Raw genomic sequence first — 22,599 nt, forward strand, 5'->3', positions numbered from 1 at the left:
TAAAGTCTCATCTTATCTTATCTAAATAATTACACCTAAATGTGTCTTTTGAAGATTCCCTCTTCCAATGGTCTAAAAGATGCTACAAAGGTAAAAGCGTACACGAACAAACTAATCCAGATTCCCATTACTAAAGTATTTTATTAGCTTGTACGTGTTTTACATAGCAGCCTCAGAGAAGCGTCGTCACTGGGACCGCACCATCTAGAGGTCAAATCTAAAACACATCAGACGTGTGCGATATTCTTATGGGGGAAATTCAACTATTTAGCAATGCTTGGAGGAAACAGAGGCAGAGGCAGAAACCACAAAGCTGAACGTTTCGTCCGTTTAATTTCTCTGGAAAAGTCAGACAAGTATGACCGACAGACAACAGAAAGGAAAGATGTCCGACAGGCTGACACGACACCAAAGAACAATATGCCTCCCCTGTTGTTCAAAGCGACACAAAAGACAACATTACCATCTATATGAAGAATCTGTCATCCAAGAGGGCGCGGCAGCAGGCTCACAATGTAAAAAGATAAGATAGGGGGGGCCTCACTTACAAATATGAGATGCTTATAAGTATTTGTTCAATGCCTCTGAGAAAAGATCTGCTTTAAAGTGTCATTACTCACAGAATTACTTACTTATTACGCATCATGTCAGAGGAAAAAGAGTGGGCCACACAGTAAAACTGAAAGGTTGAACATTACAGAGAGAGACTTTCACACTGGCTACTGGGGTTCATGTCCCGACTCAGATTAGATTCTGGAGTTATTCTCTTAATCAACTGTGCTAAAACACAGAGTCAAAACTTTTGCAATATTGTATTTGCTATATTGAGCCCTTAAGTGCAGAACTGTATCAGTGGCAACAAAAAAAACCAAAACAAAAAAAAAACAAAAAAAAAAAAAAAAAAAAAAAAAAAATCAACCCCAAATGAGAACTTTACGACTCGTTTCATAAAAGTCCAGAGCTTATTTTCAGGTCCCTCTACGTTCAGTATTCTTTGAAGTCACTTTCAGGAGTCAAAGAACATGGTCCAACAGTGACAGGATCCTTGAACGGGCTGTAGGCTTATGTATGGAAATATCAGAAATGGTAAATGTACCTAGAAGTCGGTGTTCAGCTGTTTTAGTCAAAGTCACCTGATTAAATTGTAACATAATGTGCTTCTGTGTGTCTGTGTGACAGCGAATGCTTCTCTAATCGATCAGATAAACCAGAGTGTCCCCGATGTCTACTGTGAGGCCATTGTCAGCCAGTGTGACCCTCTTCTCCTCCAGATTTATGTTGAACACAGATTTGCTGGAGATTGGCAGTTTGCCTTTTTCCTCTTGTCCCAAGACGGGCACACGGCGAGGTCCTAGTATGGGGTCCTCATACCTCATCAGCTTCACTCTGGACAGATCTAGTGGGGAGGAGGTAGAGTCAATGGTGAGGCAAGAGGAACACACACAAAAAAAAGTCAGAGAGAGAAAAGAACAGAGGAGGAAAGTGTGGAGGTGAACACGCAGAGGGACACGAAGGAGCTGAAAAGAATGGAGGGGAACCAAAGTGAAGGACTGATGAAGGAGAGAGTTAGTGTAGAGGAGAAGAACGAGGAAAACAGGAAAAAGATACAGCAGTGAAGGTGGAAGGAAAACTATAGATAAAACCTCATAGGCAGAAGGTAAAGGAGTGAAAGGATGACCGGCTACAAAGAAAATTGGATAGTATGTTAGATGGCTTTAATATGGGCTTTTATGTTTCAATATTACTCTGTGTCTCTTTTAAAATTGGTAAGACTGTTAAAGAATAAAATCAAACATCAAAGACATCAGAGGGCAGCTGAAATAACCCATCAAAGAAGGCAGAGCACCTGTTTTTAACAATGTGCTTTCTTTCTGCATCTTACTGACCTTTGATGAGTCTGTTGACTTTGGCCAGCCGACGGATGAGGCCGTCTCTGCTGTCCCCCTGCCGGATGTCGATCTTTGTGGAAAACAGGCCGTTGGACGGTTGAGGGTTGACCAGGGAGACACTCACTCCGGGCTAGGGACACAGAGGCATCACACAAAACCACAACACAATTTAACAGATTGAGTATGTAACAATGATTTGGTCCATCCCTGACATAATTACAGCTGTAGAAGGAAGGCACACGCACAAATCTGCAACCCACGAGACAGAAACAGAATAAGAAAGAAAAAGAACCAATACATGCAGAGTCTAACTCTGAGCAACCAACAGAGCCAAAATCATTTACCTCTGATCTGAAAATACTGAATGGTTTCCCAGGGCAACAGTCCTCCTTCACCTTGTCATCAGCCTCAGATGCAAATAAGACATCAATCTGCTCCAACTGTCGTGAAGAAATGATGACAAAACATCAGAGAGGTATTAGTGTGCATGCAGGCGTGCTGTGTGTTTGCTATGCACATGCTGGTGGTGTTAACCAAGCGCAGGCAGCAATCTGAGACGCAACATCTGGCGTTTCAACAGTCTGTCACATATCCTACTGGACAGCATCACAGCAAGTACAAACTAAACAACAGGCCTGTAAGCTAGTCGCAAACAAGAATACTGCTCAAGCGTATCTCATCGGTTTGCTTGGGGGAAGAGTCATTCGTCAGTCAGTATGCATCATACAAACAGGAATTTGGAATTCACGAACACATAACTGAAGTAACTTCCCAAGTTGCAAACACACGGGTTCCCATGTTGTTTTAGTTCAAGAGAAATCAGCTTTCACAGCAGGAAAGTGCAAGCATAAACCTCTGAAACCAGCTAAGCCTCATCTCTGTTGACCTGTCTTTTATTGGTAAAGTATCACTGGCTGAACCTCCGTCTAAAATTTGCTTTGAGAGGGAAGTAAAATATCATCTCTTCAGTCCCTGGATAAGCAACATATTTCTGTGTCATGAAACTTGTATTGGGCTATGATTTATCCCAACCATGGGACATTAGATTGAGGGTGTTCCTTAAGGCCGGCGCACACCTTTACGATGTCATCGTTGCATCGTTTGTCGGGTGATCGGCATAACAATTCGGACCGTATTTGACACGCTCGCACGTCCACCGCACACACTTGCGAACCTACGAGTTTTTTGACCGAATGTTATCGCATGACCGAAATAGGAAGCCACAAATCACGTGACTTTCAAACTGGAGGCAGCCATGTTTGTGTCGTAGTCGTCCAATGTGACTAAGTGCGCTATTCCCATTGGCTGTTTAAATAATCCTGCGTGATGACATCGGAGCAGAGACCGCACACACATACGATTGTATTCGGCACAAGGAAAATCCGTACGGAAATATCAAACATGTTTGATTTGATCCGATGAAACGACAAACGACAAAATCGTTTGTCGGCTACCGCACACCTTTACGATTCCCATGCGAAGTCATCGGGCCGACAAAATCGTACACGAATCGTAAAGGTGTGCGCCGGCCTTTAGATGTGATGTCGAGATGCCGTTTCCCTCTGTTTAAATCTGTGTTGGTATCTCCAGAGTTTCTTCTGCACTTTGGGTTTTATTTCTTGACAAGGCCAAGCTTTTGTGCAGACAAAAGAAGGGATTTTCTGACTGAGCTCAGGATATTCTCAACTTACTGCCGCAGAGGTGGAGAAACTCGGCTTTAAAGAGGATTTATTTCTGAGCAAACTACTGTTACAGTTGAACATTTGTGTAAGGACAAGGAAAACCTGATCAAGTCAAGTTGTTCATTTTCAATTGTGAGGCATTAGATGTGTCGCTTTTTGTTTAAAACAAATAATTGAGTGTAATCTTTCCAGCTTTGTTCAACACTAGCCTCACAAACCCTTCAGCTTTGGTTGGCTGGAACAGACGCTTTTGGTGTGAGCTAAAGCTGAGGAGCACTGGATCACAACAGACCTCCAGAGAATTAGTCAAGTACACCAGGTTCTCCATGAGAACTGCCCGCTCATCGAACTCCAGCTCCAGATCCAACACCCTGGGTCCGTTTTTCTCCAGGTTTTCCTAAGAGACAGAAAACCAATTCAGCAAGTGACTCCAGCTACTTAAAAATGCCAACTCATCTGATTTACATTGATGCACTTCAAAAAGCTGCTGGAAAAAGTAGCATAATATGTACTGCAATAGTTATCAGAATCAAAAGCTCAGCATTACACGAAGAGGTCACTGTTATGTAAAAGAAAAAAAACTTAGTGAGCAAAAGATGCTCAAGAAACAGTCACAGAAAGCTGCAATTCCAGTTTGAAAGTGGATGAATACAAAGCCCATGGTGGCTGTTTATTAGGTTCATTCTGTTTGATCAAAGAAGTGAAACTGTAACACTTAAACAAAGCCCACAACACGTGAAGGAGGAGACTTCTGAGCATTTAATAAGCAATGTGTCTCTGATCATTTATCAGCTACTTTACTTTGACCGGACATACTGGTTCATTTAACAGAAACAGGATGAAATGTTATATGGTTGTTCATAGGAAACTGGAGAAACAGGTCAGGGAGGTGAGGGATTGAAAAAGAAAAGAAAAAACATAGAAATGTTACAGACCAACAGGTGGAGCTAAAGCAACCTGTCAAAGGTGTTTCACACTCTTTCAAACACTGAACACATAGGAAACAGATCTAAAAAGAGCAGCAAAGCATGGCAAACTTTGGAACAATCAGAAGATATGAGCAAACACAAAAGATAAGCCACCTTATGTATACACTGAGCATACTGCTTCTTATGGAATGAACAAACTTAAAAAAAGAAATGTTTAAAGTCACTGAAACTAGATAAAATAAGAAAAATATGGTGCAAATAGTCTCCTTCCAGCAGGATTTACCTTGATCATGGCTACGAAAGGCATGACTCTCTTCATGTATTTCTTCAACTCAGGAAGGGACCCCAACTCACTCGCTATCACTTTGTTGTCTGGAAGGACTTTGTTGTTACTCTGGTCCCAGCACGAAAAACAAACAGAGAAAAGTGTCAGATTACTGAAGCCCTCAGCAGTATGGAGAGAAAGACGAGTGTACTTCAGTGCGTGACAACGCCGCAAACTTTGAAAATAGAAAGAAACGAACAGAATGCTGTGTGTAACGTCAGATCACGCATTCATTCCTCACCTTGTAGTGTTTGCCGAGGAAGGACAAGGCGCTGTGCTGCCAGGGAGGGTAGCTCTTGGCCACGTAGATGGCGCAGTGGGAGGGCTTGGCAGGGGGCTTTGAGTCACCTTTCTGTGGAGGAGAAACAGGGTTTTAAGAAAGAAAGCATTTCAGAAGCCTTATTTATTCATATTGTCAGGCACGCAAGAGAAAGTTGTCTCATTGGAAAGTTAACTCTGTTTGGATTATTCAAGATGCCAGCTGTTTTTGATCTTCCGCAAACATGGAACTTATTTCACATGACAGCTGTCAACTCTACTCTGAGCCTGTATGTATGCCCCCATGAATACATGCTGCAGGGAGAGAACATTGCCTCTGTAAAGGGAATCAGGTTTTTTTTTTTTTATTTAAGGCTAATTTAAATGTTTAATAAAGCATGTGCTACACCTTTTGATAAAAACTACTTATGGTTTGATATATTAAAATCACACCATGTGGCTTATTACACACCAACAATAAAAAAAAGAAAAGGCCTGCTTACGCTCACATATGAAAACAGTAACACAAAGAAAGCCTCTTCAGCCTTTCCTTTTTCGTCTGTTGTTCACCATTCTTGCAGTCCCGTTTCCATGGCAACAAAACATTTGTGGCAAATCAATAATACCAGCCTGAAAGCCTCAGATAGGGTCCGTCTCAGATCTGGTCAATACTTGTTTTGCCTTTCTATCAACTGCCTACAGCCACATATTGAACTGCCAAACTGTCAACAAACAATGGACCAACTTTCCTGCTGTGAACAAAACGCAGACTTAAGTCTTCAAGTGTACCTGAAAAGATACGGGCTGCTGTGGCAGAGTCACAAAGGCACAACATCAATAATCCACAACATGTCAGATTAAAGCCACAAAAAAAAAAAAAAAAAAAATTAAAATAATTAAAAGAAAAATTATTTTAATATAAAATTAATAATTTCTTACTTATATGTTCATCTTTTAACAGACATGGTAAACTACAGGTTTGTTCATCTCTAAGTAAAATACACATTATTGCTGCCACTGCAAAATGACAGATTATACAAAAAAGCACATTTATCTTCACGGCCAAATGTGTTTCACAAAGCTCAGATTCACTGAAAAGAGGATTCAAGTGATAAATTGCTGCTAATCCCCAACTCTACTCTTTTTCTGCTGAGGCCTAATCCAGTCAGGCCTCGTATTCTGCGGTTTTTAATACTTTTCTTGCATAGTTGTGCCTCACGTCCATCCAAAGTATCCATCTATCTTCTGCCTTCAGTGTTTCACTACGCTTAATGGACATGTTTAGAGACAAGTGCTGGATTCTATTTAAACTCGTAAAAATGGCATTCATTCTGAAATCAAGTTTCATTTTCACAGTCAAACAGCAAAAGTCATTTCTTACCTTGTTTTTGGGGGGCAGCATGTATGCTTTGAGTCTCAAACGGAGGTCGTGTGCAGTTTCCATCAGGTACTGAGAGGAACGAATCAGAATCTCATCAACTGGTCCTGCCACAGGCCACGATGCCTTCATCAGAGAACCCGTCTATCAGACGGTAACGAGAAAGTAGGGATGGAGAGTTAGTTCAATTCAAACTACCTTCGTTAGAAGTTAAACTCCTAACAAACGAGCAAACACCAGATGATTCGTGTACATCTGTGTATACTTAATTATTTAGCTTGTGGTGCTTAGCAAAGATTGGGGAGGAAAAAAAAAAAAAGTAGTTGTAGGGCCTTTTGTTGTTGCTAGGCGACAACTGAAAAACCTATCTCCAGCACAGCAGTGCTCCTTTATATTCATAAATTTGAGTGTTAAAAATATTCCTGGCTCTCAGTGCAACTGGAAGCGTACAACACCATGTGTGTGTGTTAATTTCATGCTGCCGAGAGAAAGAAGCTCAGTGTGAAGACCGGCCCCGGTGGACTCGTGTATCAGCAGTGCAAATGTGTTGTAGCCATTTCACACAGGTAAATGAGTGGTGGGACCGGCGCTACTGCAAGCCCACAGGAGCCTTTAGGTCTAAACTGCTTGGTTCCAGGTGTACTCGTGAATGTAAATGAATGTTTCTTTTGGCTGCGTTTCTGTTTTACAGAAAAGCACACAGCGGAGATAAGAATGAAAAACAGAGGGGAGGAGATCAAACTTAGATTTAAACCCCATCAGAGCAGAAAGGCAACACAGAGCGCAAAAGAACACAGTGCGAGGTTAAATCGAGACGCCTCTTACCTTGCCAAGCAGACCCCATGTGTATTCACCAAGGTGTGGGCAGATTGGGGCCAGCAGCAGCATTTGTCTCTCTATGAACTGGAAGACAAGGTCTCTATGCATGCCTTCAATGGCGAGCTCACGATACTTATCTTTGGCAGCCTGGAAAGAAATCAATGCAGTTGTACGGTTTATTGGCATCGCTCATGATATGTGCATTGTTTAAGCTGCAGTTTCATTTCATGACACAGGTCACTGTCTTGCTGCATAACCCATTTCCTCTTGAGAATAAAGCCTTGTTCACACTATGGGATTTTAAGCCAGATGTTCCTGGGCCCAGACACAGCAAAGTAGATGGTAGTAATATCATGGTTTGCATGATTTTACCACCTTTATCTTTGATGAATGGAATAAGATTCCCATGCTGGAATTCAGCGTTTCCGTTATCAAAACATGAAAACACAAGGCTACTAATTTTAGTCTCATCTGTCCACAAGACACGGTTTCAAGCTCAATTTGAGCAATCGGGCCGTGGCTTTCTCTCCATTTCACTTGAATAAAGTCATGAGTGACCTGGTAGTCGTCTGTTTTTAAGAAGGTTTTGTAACCTCATCGACATGTTTTCTCAGCTTCTTACTGCAATTCTAAACTTCCACAGACAGGATTGATAGATTAGATCTGGGCTCACTCCCACTGGATTGCTATCCACTCGCATGATTATGACTATTTGCCCTTCGGGTTCACATACTTTTTCTGAACACAAGCTCAGACATATCAAATTTAATCATTTCCTTCTATAAATAAATTAACCACGTGTAATCAATTTGTCTCATGAAATTGGTTGTCCTCGTCTACTTGTAGGACAATATTTCGGGCCACATTTACGCGCCGCTGTCATCTCATAAAATGCTTCAGGAACATGCTCTTCTTCAAGCCACAAAGACCATCTGTAAACATTTTTTCATAGAAGGATGTTGCATCTACCTGAAACTCGAAAAAGCCACTCTTCAGGGCCTCCTTGTACATCATCCTCTCATAGTGCTGCTCCGTCTTTAAGATGCCCGAATTCATCTCACTTGATAAAACACAAAGTCAGTTTTGAGCTGTTATTCTTTTAGGAAAAACATTGTTGGTTCAATCCCAAACTTCCCCACCACACATACTGAAGAGTTCTCTGGGAACATACAGGACTCCACATAATCTTCCAAAATGTTTCTAACTTAGGATACATGTTACAATTAGGATAAAAGCATCTTCTAAATGAATGGTATGCTGCATGGAAGGTAAAATAATGTAGTTTCTGGAAACAACCAACTGCTAAGTGGTAATAAAAGCAACACAAGTTCAGTTTAATAATAAAACCATGCTTCTCACACATTGCACCCACAGGCATGGCCAAGATTCTGTTGTGTGAGGATGTTTTCATTCAGTCATCAATATTCAGTTCTGGGCAACCTGAAAATGTTTCTACATGCCATGTTTAATGGAACTATTTAACGTGCAACAAATAACAGAACCTGCACATGCCCAGCACCCCGCCTCTTAATGAATTCCTTCATTTACCTGGCGAACACTCGATCATTGAAGGTGTCTGCGGGTCCCGTCCTCAGGTTGTTCTGATTGGCAATCATCTCCTTCACCCACTCCACCCACGTGTAGAGGCGTAGGATACCAGCGTCAGCCATGGTCTCTACAAAGTTGGCGTCCTCCACCGTGTCCCCAGCATCAGCCAGAGCCAGACGCATACCTTAGATAGGAAGCTGGGTGTGTTACAACAGCAGCATGTGCATAATTCCCCTTATAATGCGTCTATAATTATGTGTGAAAAAGAAACCTTGCATGGAGCCCGCAGCCTGATTTGCTATTCTGTCGTACATCACGGCTTATTCTTGGTCTCAGGGTGTCACCGTGAAAATTTCATATCAGCTCTTCTTTCACGTTTTTTTTAGAAATAGTTTGGAGTCAATACTTTCCTCCATGAAGAGTTCTGATAAACACGTCACATTTTGCAACAGCAAAGCTATTGGAAACTCATTCGTTTCTTCTGGTAGAGAGAACATATTAACGATACTCTGGCTTTCTCATAACAGTTGGTCTGAAACATGCAAAAACAAATTGCACAGAAACCTTTAACTTACCATCCTCTAATAATGAACTGACATCAGTCGTTTGTACCATTCAAAAATCAAAGCTACCTCATTAAAATAATCCTTTTTTAAGTATCAGCTTCAAGGTGTTAACAGCATGATCAAGTATAATGACCTGCGCACCTGTAATGGGTTTATAGTCTAGAACCGATGCCTTTTAGCTCCATGTTTCAGTACAACAGAACACAATGATTGAGAAAAGAGAAGACAAAACAAAAAGGAGATGAGTAAAAGGTGAACGGAAGGAAGTGGATGCATCGGAAACAAACCGTCAGCTGAAAACTTGTCAATGGCTTGGCTGAGGGTGAGGAAGTTTCCTGTTGATTTGGACATCTGGCGAGTTGAAAAAAAATAAACGAATGAACAAAAACAGGCGTCAGCAGCTGGAATCTTTCAAATTTTCCCACCAACGCTAGCATATTACAAAGCAAAGTACAATGAAACTGTAGAGTTGAGCCCACAAACTCAACGGAACAACTTAATAAAATTATTAACTCAATTACTCACATCAGGGTTAAAAGGCTTCAAAACACATATCTAAAGTCAACAGAATGCCACAATTTGCAATTATACTTAATTAAATATTAAAAGATGAGTGCATTCTGTTTTTATCATATTTTTCTTTTTGAGTCTTAAATTTCATGGAGACACATTGTAAAGTAATACTTAACGTACCTTTTCTGAGTTGAGGAGCAGATGTCCATTGGCTCGCACTGCTTTTGGCCACTTCCCACTGTAGACAAAAGAACATGGTGCCATCACTGTTATGGCCATCATGTTAAAAATAGTCATACATTATCAACTCATAATCACGTGAAGGACATTTTTTCTGTTTCTGATGTACTACAGACAAGAGACAAAAAAAAGAGATAAAGTCAGGTCATTATTCAGTCAGCTTTTCCCTGACAGACCAGACACCAATTCAACATGTTGAAGCAGCCGAAAGAGGAGTCTGACCAAAAAGACGAAAGGCGACAGAGACAGACGTTCACAGATACCCTGGACGTGTCAGACAGCTGATTATCGGCACGGTGTCTAAGGGCTCTAAGACAGAACGAGTCCGAGTCAAGAGCGAGTGTAAATATACAACATTTTTTTTAAAGGAACCAGAAGAAACTCCCAAAGGTTGCTGATCCAAACCAGAAACAGGGCCCTTAAATCAACCCTAAAACAATGGATTCTTGTTTTTCCAGACTAGAATTTGGATTTTACATGTATACACAATACATGTGTTAATGAGGCCTTCGAGGATTTTAGGATCAAAATGTCAATCTATTCATCAATGGGAGAAAACGGCTGAGTGAATGACAAATAATTCAGTGCATCACAATCTTACCGGAAAATATTCATTCCTAGAAACAACAGCCCCTTACTTTAGACTTGCAAAATTAAAGCTTCATAATTCTCATGCTCTCTGTAGTAGCCAGCCAAGCTGGGGGAAACTCACTTGTCTTTGGGCCACATAGCCACATGGTTGTACAGGTAGTAGGATAAGTGGTTGGGCACCAAATCTTTGCCAGACACACGGACATCCACCGGGTACCAATACTCAAATTCCCTCCTCAATTTTTGTAGGTGCTCCTTAGGAATGCCTGTCTTGGGAAAAGGAGACGTCTTAAAGAAGATAAAGTCCCACACCTCTCTGGTCATCTGCTCTGGCCTGTGGAAGAGGGGGAACAAAATGGAGGAATGGTCAAGGTCAGACAGAATGATGTACTGGGTTCAAGTGAGGTGAGAAGAAGCAATTTAACACAAAGTGTGACCGTGAGTTTTACTGTTCACGAGCCAGTATCTGACCGACATCCAAGCACTATAAAATAAGATCTGAGGATCCTGAAAAGAACTAGGAGCTGCGGATCCCAACACACATGGAAACAAAGACACCAGCAGTATAATGGGTATGGCCTTAAAGATTTCCTTTTAACATAAAATTATTCAGTTGTGTTTCCATTATTAATTAAACTTGTTGTGGCAGAGTCGATTCTCTCTTTCAGTGGAAGCTCATCTCTAGCAGTGTGGACAGAAAAGACAACAGATGGAGAAACATGAAAAAAAGATGCATCAGCTTGTCATTTGTTTATTCTTATATGCAGACGTGTGTGTGTGTGTGTGTGTGTGTGTGTATCCATACTTTATGCCCAGTGGTGAGGCTCCCTGTCCGGTGAGCACACCTCCCTGGAGGAGGTGAGCTACAGTGTAGTACGCCATGTAGATTGTGGAGTCCGATAGCGACTCAATCAGCCACTGCTCGTCCCATGGCAGCCGTGTTCCTATGGTAACCAGGGGAAGGGCACACACACACACACACACACACACACACACACACACAAAACAGACACCAAACACACATGCAACCATGAAAGTGAAAGAAAAAAAAAATACATCAAGACAGACAATTATGTCCTCTGTATTGTCACAATGTTTTTTTTTTTTTTTAATCTTGTCAGATAAGTTACATTCTGGAGCCAAGAAAACCCCTGAGGTAGAGCATTAAGACCGCGGCTTCAGTGTCAATTCTGTGTAAATACAGACAAACAAAAACCTACGCGTTTATCCACTGATGTTTGCCACCCTTTCACAGATTTATATTCTTAACAACTTCCAGCAACAATAAATCATGAAAGCAAAACGACTCAGTTGGCCTCACATGTTCGTCTCTTCCCAGAAAGTCTATTTTTCCCCCCAAACTTGAAATGGGAAAAAAAAAAATGCTGCAAGCTTGAACAGTAATGACCATTCACTAGCAGTGAATACATTAACTAGACATTGAAAGTCATTGTATATTAAATTTTGATCAGATTAAATGAAAACTAAACAACCCTTCTCTTGCACATCCTGTTATATTTCTGCATAAAAATGACTTCAGAAGATTATTTTAAGCATCACAGAGAAGATCACAACGGAGTGACTTGATTTTTTTTTTGGGGGGAGGAGGTTGTTTGTACCTCAACATCCAGAATATGGAGAATGTTTGTTGAGGAAATCATTGGAAATGTACAATTTCATTATTGGAATTGTATCAGCATAAAAAGGGCCTCCACTGTTTTTACAGCTATTCTGTTTATTCTGGACAGATTTCTACAGTATGAATCTACCAGTTGGGACTTTACAGCACCGGGCTATCATGTATGCCAACTGAGCTCCGTTCTGAATCTATTCTTGTATGAACAGAGGCGGCCTGTTGCTAGGTCCTTCATCATCAGTCCTCTGTCTCCATCTATAGACAGAAAAATCCCCCAAATCCTAGTTCAAGAATTCTATGGTCCCAAACTCCTTCAAACGGTGGTAAAACTCATCATCCTACAAGAAATGATATTCACTTTTAATTAGGGGATGATGAAACAGAATTAAAACTCACGTTTTATAGGTTAGTTAGCAGTATTATCCGTAAACTACAGTCATTGTGAAGGAAAACACTTACCAAGACCGTAGGTACGAGAGCAGGCGTGTTCCTGTAGCCAGGCCAGCGTTGCCTCAAAGTTTCTCCTCGTCTCGTCACAAAATCTGGTATGCAACAGAACAAGTAAAAGAAGATAAAGAAAATGCAGTTTTTCAATGTGCAATGCAATAAAGAAACTATTTATTTCATTCAGACTTTAATAGACTTACTGAGATATCAAAAGTATATGTGTATGTATGTGTTGGCTGAGAGTTTCCCAGCATGCTGCATGTGACATGCACTCATGGTCATCTCTGGAGATTTTTAACACTCCAGTTTGTCAAATGATTTTGTATTTTCAGCAGTTTATGTATTTAGTTATTTTTCCCTCAATAATTCATACTGAAAGAACATCATTTTTTCTTCTGCGATGAATAAAGCCACTACCAGTGGCTGCAAAAAGCGAAACTCTAAACAAAAGGGGATGAAGGCGATTCCATGCAGAGGTTATGGTCTTACGTCTCCAAAGACTTAAGGACTTCATTGGCCTGCTGCTTCCACTCAGCATCTCCATAGTCTAAATACCTGTCAGATACACAAGTGATATTTCCATAAGACATAAGAAAAATACAGATACACATCATCGTTTCCTTAAACATTTTGCAATCAAGAAAAATGGAACCTAATTTAAAAAAATGCCAACACATCAGTGCTATTCCTTTTTATCAATATATATAACAAATGTAATAGCTTTAGATCCACACAGGTGAAACCTCTTGTGTAATTTTACAAATGACCAAAGTTCAGATTTTTACAGTATAAAGATCCCCGATTCACTCACCACTGGTCACAGAGAGCAACTACACACTCATCAGCTGAGCGGGACATGACCTGTTTTTCTGGCTCCATGTACATCATGGCCTCCCCCTGTTACAGATTAACATGAAAGGAGAAAAGAAACAGAATTAAATAGAAATAAACACCTACGAGCCTCGGTTATTCTTAGCACGTTAACTCTCTCTGACAAAGACTAAACTTGATAAAGGATATGACGTTTTTACATTACTTGTACTAAAGATGATCATCTTACCCGCTCAACCATCATCTTCTGGATGGGCTTCTTCACATCCTGGACCTTCTGTCCCTTGTAGCCATCAACCAGCATGATCTGAGACAGAAATTCATTTATTTTTGAGTTATTTCGCTCTAACTTCTGTCAACAATAAGTGGGCCATGTTTCTGCAGCATTTCCGTCAATCACAGATGGAACAAACAACCAGAAGAAAGACGCGTAGTTGGTGTAAACCAGGGCTATTCAAATGGCGGCCCGCGGGCCACATGCGGCCCAGAAGCAATACCCCAGTGGCCCAACTTGTGCATATAATTGAATAGCCCTGGTGTAAACTATAATCTGCTGACAGTATGGACAGTTGCTTCAGTGGATTTCTCAGTAGCTTATATCATGATGGTGTGAAAGGACCAGTGTTGTTTTTGGCACCCCGTTTTAATTTAAGTTTTAGTCAAGTCTTTGTGTCAAACTGTCATTTTAGTTTTTATTAGTTTAAGTCACGTTAAAACTCTTCAAGTTTTAGTCGACCAAAACTCTGAGCATTTTAGTCTTATTTTAGTCAGAATAACCCATGACTATTTTAGTCTAGTTTTAATCAATTATTTTAATCTCTTTTTAGAAATGTAATTCTGTTTAACCCAGTTAATATAGTATAATTACCTAGTATAGCATAGATGAAACCAAATTTTTCACAAACCCATTTCACAAATCAAACATGGTTATCTTATTAGTATACTATTGTTACCTTATAGACTCAAGAAAACCTCCATTAGAGCTCTGAGCTGCCAGAGCTGTAGACTCCATAGATTACAGCTCTGAGCAGTGCGACGCGCAGCCGAGGACACAGAAAACAATAATAACGCGACTAAACATTATCGTTATTTCGTCTCGTTTTAGTCGACGAAAATGAAGAAACATTTTAAGAGAGTTTTTATTTTGTGAACCACATTTAGTATTGTTTTTATTTGTCAACAATATTGCATTAAATTTAATTACAGTTATCGTCACAAGACCACCATTTACATTTCGTCTCGTCTAGTTTTCGTTCGTTGGTTGACGAAGGTTCGTTGACGACGATATTTCGTCATAATTTTCGTTGACAAAAGCAACACCAGAAAGGACACAACAGGGGCCTGATCTTTGTACAGTGAGCATTTTACAAATTCAGGATGCCTTCATGTTTTGGTTTGTTTTTTCTAGCAAAAGACAGAATAAAACCACCTGACAGAAACACATAGCCATTTCCCAGTTAAAGCAACACGAGAGAGGATCATTTTTCTGGGCTTGAATGACGTCTTTGTGTGACAAAAAAAAAAAAAAATCATATGTATGGCTATGGGGAAAATTTTGTGTCAAAAAAAATTAATATAAATATGAACGAATTTATAAATGTATATATAATTAATATAAATATAAAAATGTGACACAAATAAATGTATATATGTATATAAATATACATACATTTGTAAATATATTTTCGAGATTTTCAAATAAATATGCATGACTTTGTGTGTGCAGTCTGCATTTGTGGATCCATTTTTTGCTCTCGTGTACATGGAGTAATTTTGACACACTCCCACTGTCCTGCACGATGCACAAACAAATGCATGCCGATTTGAATGTGAACAGCGGCACAGCCCTCTATTCACGGAGCATCCACCAGATGGCAGTGTGCAAGGCACAGGGCAATGGCAGTACCTGGCAGTCCAAGACAGAGGCTTTGGACGCTCAATATGGAGTCGACAAGTGGAACAACTGGATGGGTATGACTAGTAGTTTAATCATTTATAACTTTTCCTAAATCCCTTTGGCTAGGCAGAATGAAAGGTAAAATGTATTAAACTTATTAGTCCAGGGTATTCTTCATTAAGACTGGTCTGGAGCTAGCATTGACGTAGATATAATCAGAGTAGATAGAACCTAGAGAATCTTTGATAGATTCCGATTCAGGTTGTAGGTCAGTGGGAGAAAGCATTCTGACAACAGAATAGCTATTGATGCTAGCGAAGCTGCTATGACTAGCGTCATTGATCATATGTTCTGAACATTTAGATATTTTTATTTATTATTTAGATAAAATATAACACAATGAACTAAGCTGCAGGTTTCAAAGCATGAGAAAAAAAATCGCGGGTTATAGTATACATTACATTTTACCTTTCATTCTGCCTAGCCAAAGGGATTTAGGAAAAGTTATAAATGATTAAACTACTAGTCATACCCATCCAGTTGTTCCACTTGTCGACTCCATATTGATTGTCCAAAGCCTCTGTCTTGGACTGCCAGGTACTGCCATTGCCCTGTGCCTTGCACACTGCCATCTGGTGGATGCTCCGTGAATAGAGGGCTGTGCCGCTGTTCACATTCAAATTGGCATGCATTTGTTTGTGCATCGTGCAGGACAGTGGGAGTGTGTCAAAATTACTCCATGTACACGAGAGCAAAAAATGGATCCACAAATGCAGACTGCCAGACTGCACACACAAAGTCAAGCATATTTATTTTAAAATCTCGAAAATATATTTACAAATGTATGTATATTTATATACATACATACATTTATTTGTGTGTCACATTTTTATATTTATATTAATTATATATACATTTATAAATTCGTTCATATTTATGTTAATTTTTACTCACATATATCTCGATCACATTTTTATTTATACATTTATAAATTCGTTCATATTTATATGAATTTTTTTGACACAAAATTTCCCCCATATATGGCTGGTTTTTTTCAGGACTCACACGCATATATGGTGTTACATTCCACAACGGTAGGGGGCGCCAAAGAGCAAAGAAAAAAATCTAAATTCGCTCCTGTTACTTCAATAAATTATCTATTTTCCCCTCAAGCTGTGAATTATTTGATTTAGAGGCTTCATAACACGGGGGGTTTACAGAGACAATTGACTATTGCTGACATCTTGTAGATATTTGCACTCACCAGGCAACAAAGACACTCACCCCTTCATAAAATCCCTTCAGGTAAACCTTTTCTTTGGCCTCAGCCAGTTTCTCTTTGTCATTCTGACTCTGGATCTTCAGCTCATCACACACCAGAGGGGCAGACAAGTTTCCGTAGCCTGGGATCTCTATGATAGGGACCTGACACATGCACACATACGTCAGACACACAATGATGATGCACTGATCAACTGCGACTGAACTCATGTCTTTGGTGCTTACCGGCTCAAAAGGCAACACCATCTTGTCCTCAATTCCATACTTTTCTCGTAGAGCCTTTTGGAAATAAAATAATTAATGCCGTTATTCATTAAAAATGCAAAATTGACAGAGAATTTAAAGGGAAAAGAAGGGCCAGAAATCAGGGATCGTGTCCTACTTGAACAAGTGGCACAACAGACAAATTCAAAATGAATTTTCAAACTGCAACTGAAATTTTATGTGGAGTCTGTTGTCTCCACCTCTACACAGCTGATGCATTAGGACACAGAGGCTCACTGAACAGCATAGACATTCACTTCAATTCAATTCAGTTTATTTAGCGCCAAATTACAACAAATGTCATCTCAAGGCACTTAAATAATACAGTCCAATTCAAGCCAATTGGAGTTCAATTCATTGTAATCATAATCCAATGAAATCCAATTAATTCATTTCAAAATAATCCAATTTTGAAATTGCAGGTCTTCAACGTTACCTGTTTTTTCTTGATGTCCCTGAGAGCAGCGATATCATCCGGAGCGTCAGACGGCACGCTGGTAACCACACCCGTACCTGGGGCAAGCACAGATATATATGCAGTTATTCGATGCTGTGCACCTGTACTGGAGCAACAAACTTACTGTAAAAAAAAAAAAAGGAACACACAAGAGAACATGATCCGATTTACTGAGCATCATGGGGATTTCTCTTCAAAACATTTTTAAAACACGGACCAAGGAAAATGATGATCCTTCTAACAGAATAGCTCTATTTTGTCTGTTTGTTCTAATCCAGAGGACAAACACACCCATCACTTCCATCCTTTGACATCACTGTTAAATACTTTGTCTTTCAATCCACAAGATAAGAGCTTGCAGAGATAACGTTTGGTGCAGATTGTCTGCAGAAATAATAGAACGACAATAAATAATCTATGCTATGAAGATGACAGAAGCTTTTGTGGACTCCTCAGCTGAGCACTAAGGTGCAACACTAAGATTGCTGCCGCTGTGAGAAATAGTGACAAAGGAGCCCATGAACAACTGCATCAACTTAAAGTGACAGCTTTACGCCTTTAAGAACAATAGAAGTCAAATATAACAAATTTTTACGGTAATCGATTACACCGATGCGCCCGATTTACATTTTTGGACTCATACCTTTGTCCTCCTTGATGGTGAGCATTGGCAGAGCATAGATGATCTTGTAGGAGGTTAGAGGAGCGCTCAGGGCACAGCCAAGTATATCCTAGATAAGATACAGAAAAGCTGAAAGCCTCATTACATTCATGCTGCAGAGACATAGGTTCCCTTACTTGTCCTGCTTAGAAAATCCTTGTTCAAAGAAAGACGAATAACACGAACAATGCCAATCACATTCAAACTGATTTAAAAAAAAATATATATATCACAAAGAGTGGTCGTATTTTAATATCAAAATGAAAAACTATTCAGGCATTTAATTGCTGTAGTTTGGGAGCAACAAAGAAACAAAAGTACCTGTCCCAGTATTTCTATGACCACTGGCACCACTCCGTTCTCCTTGGTGAAGCCCTGGAAAGACATGTTCCTGGCAGACCTGCTGGTGGAGATGAAGACGTCTCCATTGGCTGTTTCGAAGGCGACATACTTCATGTCGGGTCTCACCCAGCAGTTGGTTTGGCCGAACATGGTTTCCGGTCTCAGAGTGGCCGCCACAAGGAAGATGTTTTTGCCTTTCATACCGCTGTGGGCAGGACAGCAAGCATGACAGCTTTAATTCTGCTTTACTGAGAGGTAGTGTCCATCAAGATTCAATTGGTTTCTGATGGTGTCGTGTCAGTTCTCAACCAAAAAATAAATAATTCAGCCCGGGGCACTTTACATTGATGAAACTATGGCAACAGTAGGTGAGCGCTCAGTGTCTTTCACTTCTTACCTGCTATAAAAGACTTTGGATTTGAATTTTGCTGTGTAAGGTTCGACTATCTTCATCTTGATGAGCGTGTACTCCTGAGGTCCAACTCCCTGCAAAAGTGGTACAACGATTGCAGAAGAAAATAGACAAAACACAGCTTTTTAATCAAAGTTTGAATTACAGAGCCCTTGTTAAACATTTTGAAAAAAAATATCAAAGTGAATTAAAAGTCTCACGACTGAATCAAATCTCATTCGATCACAATCCATCTTCACTTGATCACCAGAACATGTGATACCATTTAGTAAGTGTGGTCTAAAGTGAAGGCTATACCTCTCATCCATGTTGGAATAAGTTGTTTCTTTATTATATATCATCCTTTTACAATTATAAGTTTGCAGAATTGATTAACTGTTTTGTTTATGAAAGATAAGCCTACCTCTCCAGTTTGCCTGTCATGGTCCATGCATGGCTGTCCATCTTTGGGAGAGTAGATGGTGTACCTGCAGGAGTCCAGCATAGTCATGTTACATCACTGAAAGACGACTCAATCAGGCAACAAATTAATCTGCCTGAGCCTCAGGTCAGTTGTAAAAGTTGTTTCTCATCTTCTAATAACCTAATTATATAACATATATATATATATATCTATAACAATATAGCTCAGCTAATGGTGAAAACAGAAAGTATTGAGTACTCCTACGTTCATCAGTGCAATCAAAGAAATATAACTGTTTCACAGAAAAAATATATAAAAATAAATAAATAAATAAAAAACCTTTTGCCAAACTTGATCTTTTTTCTCTCTTTCAGAGTGACAAACTGCCACCTGACAAAGGAGTCGTAGAAGGGGTTCACATCGGTGGTGATGAAAGAACGCCTCCAGTCAACCTAAGAGGTGATAATATAACACAAGCAATCAAACACAAGATGTTGCTCCCTGACAAACACAGAACACAGAAATGTGAACCAGAGTAAGAGGGTTAGGGTAACAATAAACATATTCTGGTGCAAGAATTTGGTCATTAGAATGCATCACCTTGACTCCCATCAGTTTGAGGTCTTTGATTGCCAGCGGAGGGAAGTACCCCAGCCAGTGTTCAGCATTGGCAAACTTAACAATCTCCTGGTCGTGGAGGCCCAAAGACCTCATGATTTCCCACTGGAAAGAGGAGGATCCAGATTTGGCCACTGCTTTGCTCTGGCAGAAATAAAAAGGGTTCAAATGTTAGACACGAATAAAGTTAAAAACTAAAATATCTATACAGATCAGAAATACTTTCAACTCATACTGACAGACATATCTGGTGATGGTGACTTGCTGGTTTGTATTTTAATCTGATAAAAATGATAAAGTTTCAGGTTATCCATTTTATATAGAACAACCGTGTTTAGCTTCATATACGAATAACAACAAACTCCAATTTGTAAATCTGAAATCCAAATTCCAATTCAATGTTTGTGTGAGTACTATTTATCCGATTCATGGCCCGGGTTGTAAAAAAAAAACATCCTGTTGAAAGCATGTGCTTGAACGAAAGAGTTAACAAACAAGCAGAGAAACACTACATTTAGTTGAGAACACTTTGTCAACTCAGATCCAAACCTTTTTGCCCTTTGCCTTATCCTTGATGATGATTTCATCAGATGCCTTTGGCTTCTCCTTCGCTTCCTCCTCCTCCGGAAACTGTGGAGGGTTTCCGTACAGCTCCATCTCTCTCTTCAGTTTGTCTGCACAGGCCTAGTGGACGCAGTGTGGATTTGTGAATTTCAGAACGACAGACGAGGCTTTGTGTGAGTGGGGTTTAAAGACGGTGAATTATCAGCAGTGATAAATAACTGAATGTTGATGAAGCTGAACATTAGTACAGACTCTTGGCATCAGTTATCACACTAAAAATACATGTCGGACTCTAAAAGTTGAAGCATATTGCGCTAACTTAAAGAGGGAAAAAAATGAAAAAAATAGGACAAACTCAACACTAACCTTGATTGGCATCCCTGTGCAGTGCAGCCCAAACGGAAAGAGGCATTTCTTCCCTTTCAAAGACTGGTAACCAACACCAAACTGCATGAATGGAGCAGAACAGGAGACGCTTAGAGGAGATCTGAATTTCAATACATTACTGAAGTCATTAGAGTTGTTTATCTTTGTTCCAGTCAGGCATCCTCTGTGCTTGTCTACTTCAGAACACTTTTTTTGCAAATAGAGTTTCAAATTAAGCCCTTAAGAATTAAGACTCGGTCCTCTCATTCTAACACCTCAGTTAGTTTGGTATGTTTCACTGAGCAGCAGTCATATGATCCCATATCGCCAAAATGTTGCCCCTTTGGTACCGTTTGTAAAGTGTCCATCTAGAACTGCTCTTTTGAAATCTTATTCTATTCAATTGTGTATACATGCGCTTATTTTAGTAAGCAAAACTCTATATTTATGCTTCAGTGTTTTGTTTGGCGTCATTTTATCTTAAACAAACTAACCTATGCGTTAGAGAGCGCAAAGAACAAACCATTTAACCCAGTAGTATTAACATTATCATTACTGTCATCATACGTGTGGGAAAGACCACTAAAGCAATGCAATTTATTCATTTCTGTCTACCTCTACATGGACACTTACCTCACACTTTGACATGCTGAATGTATGGCCAAGATGCAATCGACCATTCATGTAAGGATAAGGGAAGGTGACAAAGTACTTGTTTTTGCTGGAAGGAAAAAAATATAAACAGATGAATAAATGAGCACTTAATCCTACAGGCCAGAAGGATTCCAAACCTGTAATCCCTTTAAAAATCTTAAAAGTATGAATTGAATGGTGAAGGGTAAATCCTTCATAAATCAGTTTAAAGGGCTCCGAGTTTTACCCTGTTCTGCAACAGTAACAACACAAAGAAAGTCACGACATATCTATTACAATGCTTTTAACACTAACACTCTGATTTTCATTACCAAGTGCAGCTCTTCGTGTGAATGGATTTCTTCACAGCTGGTTGAATGTAGGTGTAGCATGCAAGGAAATTCGTCAGTATGGCAAATAAGGCAGCTACTCACTTTGTGCTTTCTCCCACTGTTGTCGGTGCGTCATTCTCGAAGGTTTTCTCTTTCTCCCATTTCTCCTGGATTTCTAATTCAATCTTTCTCAAGTAGTCCAACTTCGCAGTTCCTTTCCGCTCCTGGAATACAAAAATAAAACAAGATATAAGAGTTTTCTACAGAAAGCCTTGTTAAGTAATAGGTGCCGCTATGTTGAATCCAAGTTATTTTATAACAAACAAAAGAAAACAGCTGTAATTTCCGCTTTGACTGTCAGACTTTTTTTGCAGCTGGTTTGACTGCTCGTGTTAGCTAACTTAGCTAGTAGCTGCACTAAGTTAATGCATTAGGACTGACCGTAACCTCCTACTGTAAACAAACCTTTACCTCTCAGAGATAGGGATGACTAAAACTTTTGACCTACCGTCATTATGTCCAAAAATAACCAGCTATTTGCTTTCCCGTGGGTTGAAGAGAGAAAAAGGCAGAAACAGTTTGACAAGGGAAACCCACGCCACCGGTGTCTAGATGATGACACCCTCAAGAAGCTTTTCGCGGGGCTTCATGGGAAATGTTGTCTATTAGGACCTTTCAGGCATCATATATCTTAAAATATGTTGCAAACTAGAACCC

At 39.9% G+C, this 22,599-nt stretch overlaps 1 protein-coding gene across 1 annotated transcript; it reads right to left on the reverse strand.

Annotated features, from left to right (window-relative positions):
- Positions 1 to 314: 314 nt before the first annotated feature.
- lars1b (leucyl-tRNA synthetase 1b) lies at positions 315 to 22,562 on the reverse strand. The gene is made up of 32 exons (XM_075486734.1): positions 22,391 to 22,562; positions 21,985 to 22,106; positions 21,551 to 21,638; positions 20,918 to 20,998; positions 20,537 to 20,671; positions 19,970 to 20,131; positions 19,709 to 19,821; positions 19,370 to 19,433; positions 18,952 to 19,040; positions 18,534 to 18,759; positions 18,195 to 18,282; positions 17,531 to 17,607; positions 17,056 to 17,109; positions 16,834 to 16,974; positions 13,882 to 13,959; positions 13,633 to 13,718; positions 13,311 to 13,376; positions 12,834 to 12,916; positions 11,544 to 11,682; positions 10,860 to 11,072; positions 10,088 to 10,145; positions 9,682 to 9,745; positions 8,829 to 9,012; positions 8,250 to 8,340; positions 7,287 to 7,427; positions 6,465 to 6,605; positions 5,067 to 5,177; positions 4,784 to 4,894; positions 3,864 to 3,968; positions 2,234 to 2,329; positions 1,887 to 2,019; positions 315 to 1,396 (listed from the first exon to the last, which is right to left on the reverse strand). The coding sequence occupies exons 1-32, from the start codon at positions 22,394 to 22,396 to the stop codon at positions 1,191 to 1,193; spliced, it is 3,552 nt and encodes a 1,183-aa protein (XP_075342849.1). The 5' UTR covers positions 22,397 to 22,562; the 3' UTR covers positions 315 to 1,190.
- Positions 22,563 to 22,599: the final 37 nt, after the last annotated feature.

Source organism: Odontesthes bonariensis, chromosome 16 (assembly GCF_027942865.1).
Source record: "Odontesthes bonariensis isolate fOdoBon6 chromosome 16, fOdoBon6.hap1, whole genome shotgun sequence".
NCBI classification, from domain to species: domain Eukaryota; kingdom Metazoa; phylum Chordata; class Actinopteri; order Atheriniformes; family Atherinopsidae; genus Odontesthes; species Odontesthes bonariensis.

What these genes read in the sequence shown, in the direction of transcription:
- lars1b (XM_075486734.1), bottom strand. An exon ending in CACCATCAAGGAGGACAAAG is followed by an intron (nt 17,608 to 18,194) that starts GTATGAGTCCAA and finishes TGCTTGCCCCAG; the next exon opens with GTACGGGTGTGGTTACCAGC. An exon ending in GTGGCTTTTTCGAGTTTCAG is followed by an intron (nt 7,428 to 8,249) that starts GTAGATGCAACA and finishes ATTTCTTTCCAG; the next exon opens with GCTGCCAAAGATAAGTATCG.